General features: G+C 33.2%; 1 protein-coding gene across 1 annotated transcript; it reads left to right on the top strand.

The window, feature by feature from the left end:
* Positions 1 to 1,129: 1,129 nt before the first annotated feature.
* LOC148271062 (transcription initiation factor TFIID subunit 10-like) lies at positions 1,130 to 4,332 on the top strand. The gene is made up of 2 exons (XM_088241882.1): positions 1,130 to 1,485; positions 3,783 to 4,332. The coding sequence occupies exons 1-2, from the start codon at positions 1,216 to 1,218 to the stop codon at positions 3,897 to 3,899; spliced, it is 387 nt and encodes a 128-aa protein (XP_088098008.1). The 5' UTR covers positions 1,130 to 1,215; the 3' UTR covers positions 3,900 to 4,332.
* Positions 4,333 to 7,470: the final 3,138 nt, after the last annotated feature.

Below are 7,470 nucleotides of genomic sequence, written 5' to 3'. Positions count from 1 at the left end.
AAGAAGTAAAAAGAATTATTTAAATGACATGTGAAATATGTAAAAAAATAAATTAACACTGTTAGGTCCTTCTCGGAATTAGTTACTCTAGTGAGGGCTTATATTATGGGTAACCAAAATAGAGCATCCGAGATCTTAATTAACCAAGGCCCTAAGACCCAATCAACTGAGCCCCGTAGGGCTGCATTTATTAGGCCACGAGGACAGATTCATTGAAGCTCATAAGGCTGATTAAATTAGAACTAACGCGCAGAATTTCCTAGCATATGACAGTTGGTGATAGCAGACAGTTATTATTTTAAATTACGGATTTTCACATTTAATTTGAATCGCTTACTAATCAAACATTTTCTATATTCGTCCTCTGATTCACTTGGCGCGTAATTATAATGTATTTTTCAAAAACATACATATATTTAACTGCAGTAAACTAACTTTTAAAACAAGAATTTAAGAACTATTAGATGTTAGAATTATGTTTCTTTATAAAAAAATGTATTTTTACATTATTAATTTAAGTTGTTTCTATTCACTCATATCAAACACACACTTACCCTGTCCACAAACCTACCCTCACACCCATATACACTCTCACACAAAAATATACACTCATACACTTACCCACGCATCCTCACACACAAAAACTAACTGAACTGGATTTTTATAAATGTATTCATGTGGAAAACTGATTTGGCTATATTTTGTGTTTTTTTTTAAACTGTTGTATATAATATATTTGTAATGCTGTTGTTTTTCTGAATAAATAACAATTTAAAAAATATAGATATTTGATATATTTGTAAATTTTGTGTGGTTTTGGTAGCATTATTTTGAGAGACAGATTTTTTCATTATTACATTTAGATGACTCCGAAAAGCAAAAAATAGGTTCAATGCTCAAAAGGTAATATTGACAAAACTGACACTGACGAAACGATACATAAAAATATTGAAAAACGTTTGTTTTCCTTAGTTTATTAGTCAATTAACAAATAAGAAAATATAAAAAAACTACTTAATGCCTCATTGACGAATAACTCGGCTATTGAATAAAAAACGAGGTCATTCCATCGATGACGTGCATTTCTATTATGCCATCTGTCACATCTGTGATTTACGTTTTAGAATTTTACTCTATGGTTTTAATTTTCGTTCGACGTGACGTTTATAGTTTACCAATATTATTGTTAGCAATTCCACTTAAATAGCTGCCAAAATGTCGAAACACAGCGGCAGCAACGCGGGGGCGGAGGACGAGAACTGCGCCGGCTACGCCCTGAGCGACTTCCTGCTCCAGCTGGAGGACTACAGCCCCACGGTGCCCGACTCGGTGGTGGCCCACTACCTGGCCACGGCGGGCTTCGAGTCGCAGGACCCGCGCCTGCTGCGCCTGATCGCGCTGGCGGCACAGAAGTTCCTGTCGGACGTGGCCAACGACGCGCTGCAGCACTGCAAGACGCGCTCCAACTCCGCGGCCGGCCACCAGGTAATTGGAAAAAAACATTTACAATGTAAATCACATAGAATTAAGAATAGTCCAGAAGGAGCGTAGAATCATATTTGAATACATCGGATTGTGTCCAATAATTCCCCACTATGCCCTACTTTCGCCGCGCGCATTCGTAATTGTTCCTAATGTCGCCGCGTAATGTTGCACGATGGGAAACAAAATAATCATAACATAAATGTAAGGTAAAAAAAAAAGCAATGTGTTAATTCTCTAAAATTTTATTGTGCACGCGGAAATATTGATTGACACAACAGAGTAGATAAAGGGTCATTTTTTAAAATATATTTTTTTATTTATAAATCATATAACACAAAGTATAATACATTGAATTACATTCCCAGGAGTTACAATAACTCAATTCGGGACATAAATAATATTAATATTTTGAAAATAACACATATTGAGAACAACAAAGAAACAAAGCAAATTTAGCACCTTTATAACTAAATATATAACAACAATATATACGCCTAAAACCTTTTCCTACACAAGCAGAATAAATATATATAAAAAAAACGCTTTTAAGAATATAAAAAAAGGAGTGAATCCACTAAGGGAGATAAAGTCATTAACATCACATGGCATGCAGATGATGCTGCCATAATGATGATGACAACATATCCATCTCAGTTAGTAAACATCTGGATGCCTAAGAAATGTCGTATAGTACAATGAACACATGATTATTGGAAACATAATTCGGATATCCAAAACGTGTGTCAGACCAAATCATGTTGTATACAACAGAGGCGAGAATAGATAGAGAAAATAAAAAAATACGAAAAACCAAGTAGAAAAACTAAATAGAAAAACCAAATAACTGCTCAGAACGTCAGAGATGAAAGTACTAAAGGCAATCGCAGGGAAACCCAAAAGGCAGAATCTAGAGTCAAGAAGTTAGACAGATTTGCGATACCCATTGCATAGTAAATGGATTATGGAGTGATTACGTCAATAATCCCATTAATGGACAGCTCCAAAATCCCCGATACCATTGTCCACGAAATCCCGGCCGTTTGCCGTCTGCCCGGAAGACCACCAAGGAGAGAAAAAAATAGCTGAAACTCAAAATCTCAGGAGTTTGCTTTTAGCTGATACCAAATTAATCGATCTTAGCCGAGAAGAAAAAGAAGATTAAACTTACAGAAATAATTTTCACTCAGATCTTCCAAGAAAAGGTTTAGGTAGAAGTCCTTGAGAGCCACGCTTTGACTGACGTCTGACGGATGTAAAAATAATTCAATTTTTAAGTAATGCATTTGTTACATACACATTCATTTGCAAATTACACATGAAATGTGATTGCATCCTGTTTCTTTAAGATCCTAGCAGTATTTCTAAACTTTAAAAGGACACAACACGGCATAGTTGAATTTAAATCAGCAGTTGCGTACTGAGCGACGTCTACAACGAAACTAATTGGTCTAAACGTAAACCTTCTCATTTATGAGTAGTAGAGTCGCCTTCTGTTTGATGTGCGTATGCGGTTTCTGGACTATTCTTAATTCTATGCCCAAAGCATTAAAAAAAATTCATGGCATGAGCCAATCGATATGCCAACATCATCGGCGACTTCTCTGGTTGTTTATTATATAAATAAAACACGAGTGATACTTTAATCCACAAATTTGGAATATCCAGTGACCGGTTTCATCGCTTTCGCAACATCTTCGAGACTGGTATCTTTATTAAAAAGTTAAATGTATTTATACAGAACAGAGGTAAGGATACATAATTCAAATCTCCATTACTTTACCCATTGTAATATAATTTACTAATGACTTTTTACCCTTTGTTTTTCAGAAATCATTATTTACAAAACCACACTCACGAAGGATGAGACACCAAAAATAAAATAAAATACTTAAACTCATTAAAATAGCATTATATCAATTCATTAGTTAACCCATAGAAAATTTGTTGATAATGATCCTTAAGATAAAAATAACTTTATTTAATTTACTAACATATAACTTTGAATTATGTATCCTTACCTCTGTTCTGTATAAATACATTTAACTTTTTAATAAAGATACCAGTCTCGAAGATGTCGCGAAAGCGATGAAACCGGTCACTGGATATTCCAAATTTGTGGATTAAAGTATCACTCGTGTTTTATTTATATAATAAATTACAATGAACTTCCATCAAGAATTTTCACTTACAAACTTAAATGTTTCTCTGGTTGTGATTCGGCGATCGTTCATAACCATTTCATTCACTTTTTCCACTTTATCATCGGTTGTTGATAGTAATGTGTTTTCTGTTACCAGGTCACCAAGAACCCAAAGGGCGCCAAGGAGAAGAAATACGTCATGACTATGGAAGATTTAATACCAGCCTTACAAGAGTATGGAATCACAGCGAGAAAGCCCCACTATTTCGTTTGAACTAACCGCACTCTGTTATTTTAGTTGATTGATTCCCTCGTGGGGTATTTTCACGAAGCAGGAATAACATTGAAAATATATTAAATATTTAAAGCATACTTTTTTGATTCTAATGATATTGCTATCAATATATAAAAAATTACTTTTCTTTCATAATTTTCTTGATAACCCTTTATGGCATTGTGTGACAGTGCTGCTACAAACCATTTTCAGTGCTTTCAAAATCCAAAATAAACATCAAAGTACATTTTCTCATAAACAGATAATTACACGGTGGTGCTGACCGCTAGAAAGTTCATCGCCGTGAAACTAAGAGACGCTTATTTAAAATATTTCAATTAAAAAAAATAATTATACATGCTGTTTAGTACATATTTTTCGCTTTGTTAAAATAAGAAAAACAAAAATATAAAATTTATATGTTGAACACTAACTTTGTGGTTATTTTTTATTTTTCTACTGACCGATTTCAAAGTTACTAGTTTCTTTATCAAGGTATCTTCTTTATCCATCTCACTTCACACCTCCCATCTTTACGAGAACAAAAACAAGAAGACTTTGATATTTGCTAAACACTGTTGAGTTAAAATATGATAAGATTAATAAGTTAATTATATTTTGATAAAAAAGCTTGTGTACTTTTGAAACAGGTCGTAGAAAATTTTTGAATATGTGGTTAAAAATAAAGTTGATTTATATTTATTTTATTAAAACAACGATTGTTTAAACAGATTTTATATTTCTTTGATAATTTGGGCATTGTGACGCGAAAGTCACATTCCATTTTTCTACCATTTTATTACAAATGCGTCGTTTTCAAGTTATCAAAAAAATGCGTATTTAAATCATTGTAAAAATTTAACCGGCCTCACGGTGTAACGGTCAGCGAGTTCCTACCAAGCTAGAGGTCTCGGGTTCGATTCCCGGCATGGTTTATATGAAATATTTATTTATAACGGTATTCTTACACTAGAATATTTCTTAGTCCCTGGACTGGCACCTAAGCGTAAGACTGATCGTTTTACCTCCATGTAACAAAAATGATCAAGATTGGTGTACCGATGCAGTGCCCTATGCACCATTAGGTGGGGAAAGGGAATGATAATGAGAAATTATATCTGATGTCGCATGGAAAAAATAATTATATTTTTAACATCATATTTTTTTGCCTTATTTAAAAACTATTTTTAAAAAAGTTTAAAGACCCTATTGTCTTTTCAGACTTTTAATTTCTCTAAAAATATTCTTCAACAGCAAACGACTACTTTTAAATTTAAGGCTATTGTAAAAATATGTTTCTTTTTATGATATTTAAAGCATTAACTACAAAGACCACAAGGTCAAACATTTTACTAAATATGATTAAATATTTGTATGTACCTATATATTTGTATATTGGTTTCCTGACGAAGAGATGGGTACGTCTCGAAACCGGTAGACATAGAAAAGTCAGTAAGTGGTTATATACACTTCGGGAACTACACTGGCTACGTTTTCCACAGAGGGTCGAATACAAACTCTGTTGGCTTATGTATAAGTCACTGCACAACTCGACTCCGGAATATCTAAGGGAACTATGCATTCCAGATGAACTAGCTGACAGGCGTCTCACGCTTAGATCAGCTACGTCTACGGCGAGAGGAAAAGTTATTATACCTCTATCTATAATTTGGTGAACGCGCATTTGCGGTCGCAGGCCCTATGGCATGGAATGCTCTCCCAGCAGAGGTGCGAGGCTGTGAAAGTGAAGTGATGTTTCGGAAAAAACTTAAAACCCACTTGTCCTCTAAATCATTTGAATAAATCCGTAGCACGTGACAGCAAAATAAATTATTTTAATTAAATTACAAATTTAAAAGCTTCAATTAAATTAACTTAACAATAGAATCACCATGTAAAGCGCCCTTGAGGTATTTTATTACGAAAATGGCGCTATATTAGTTATCCATAATTAATTGATTTTTAATATACAAATATTTGATAACAGTAATATGTTTCTTAGTTTAAATAAATAGTACTTTTATTTTTAAACACTGTATTTATTTTTCCTATTTTCCCTTTATTTTTTTTTCTTTTTTTAAAATAAAATGGCGTTGCATAATATATTTGAGGCTTTTGCCAATGTCATGTTGAATTATTTTATAAACAAACTGGTTCGCATGTCGCCACCGGCAACCAGGCCCAACCGTGGGGTCTGCAAGCGACATAAACATAGGCAAGTCTAACAGTTCCGAGAAAGTTCTCTCCTTTCTCGTTTCAAAACTAAAAAGGAGAATCACTCCACCGAACGATCAATCGTCCACCCATACTCACCTAACAGGTATCTACTTCTAAATATATAAAAAAAGTGCTTGTTCTTTCTATATTGATGTGTTATTGTTAACAATTAAATAATGTGGGTACGTTTTTTCAGCACTAGACCAGGAGCAATTAAATTTTGCGGTGCAAAAACCTTCAAAATAAGTATTTTGCCAACCCAGGGCCTCGGGAATGGTTGGCCACTACACAACGAGGCAGACATACCTGCAATCGATTTCCTTATTCAGGATTTTTACCCGAGCAGCCATCGAGTCGGAAAGCGCCGGTCCAGGGTTCGGAGAATTACTGCTGGGAGAAATTATTCAATTTTAAAATAAAAACAAGAGATTTAAAACAATTATTTATTCAAATGACAAATTTGTCACATTAACAAATTAAAAACTAGATTCGTACAAGTCTATAACAATTGTAAATTAGGTCTAAGCCAATAATAGAAATTGTCTACAAGCAAATTAAAATATACTTTTAATGTCTTTGTCTTTCACACATTTCTTTGAAAATGCCCTAACAAGGCAAAACAAACAAAATTATAAATATTTTTTTTTTAAATTTGTTTTTAACCACTTTTTTTTACCGACCGGTTTCAAAGCCACACAAGCTTCTTTATCAAGGTATAATCAACTAATAAAACATATCCTATTTTATTTTAACAGTGTTTACGAAATATCAAATCTCAACATACGGAGCTAATGAGTCGAGTCATATTGTTCTTGTAAAGATGGAAGTTGGTCTAGTTTTTAAGATCATATCCATCTCACTTCACACTTTCCATCTTTACAGGAACAATATGACATTTTTATCTTGACTTGACTTATTGGCTGGTTTAGATTTGGTATTTAGTAAACACTGTTAAAATCAAACAGGGTATTATAGTCCTTAAAATTAGCTTGATTAGAATGACAGTTGTCAGCAAAAGTGATGACATAACTTTGTAGTAACGTCTTAAGGAGTGATTTTTATTGACACATGAAAAATCATTCGCATCTGGCATGTAAATGAATTTTTTTAATACAATGCTTGACATATAAATCTACACAAATATATAAAATCAGCTTTAAAACTAAAAAAAAAACGAAAATAAACCTAATTATTAACGACGTTCTTACGAGGTTACATCATTTTGCAAAAACGTTAGAGATGGGACAAATTGATCGAATAACAAAATAATTCATTTGATGTTGTTCATGAAAAAAGTATAAATAATAGGCTTGTTTTTTTTTTCGCTTTTATATCAATTTTCGGAAACAGTTTA

This window comes from Micrasema longulum, unplaced genomic scaffold (assembly GCF_059751315.1).
Source record: "Micrasema longulum isolate JH-2025_06_02 unplaced genomic scaffold, ASM5975131v1 h1tg003137l, whole genome shotgun sequence".
NCBI classification, from domain to species: domain Eukaryota; kingdom Metazoa; phylum Arthropoda; class Insecta; order Trichoptera; family Brachycentridae; genus Micrasema; species Micrasema longulum.
This window is presented reverse-complemented; position numbering and strand designations above follow the sequence as displayed.

Excerpts from the sequence above, each read along its gene's own strand:
- LOC148271062 (XM_088241882.1), top strand. The coding sequence starts at position 1,216 with ATGTCGAAACACAGCGGCAGCAACGCGGGGGCGGAGGACGAGAACTGC. Across the intron at positions 1,486-3,782 it reads ACTCCGCGGCCGGCCACCAG|GTCACCAAGAACCCAAAGGG; the intron begins GTAATTGGAAAA and ends TTCTGTTACCAG.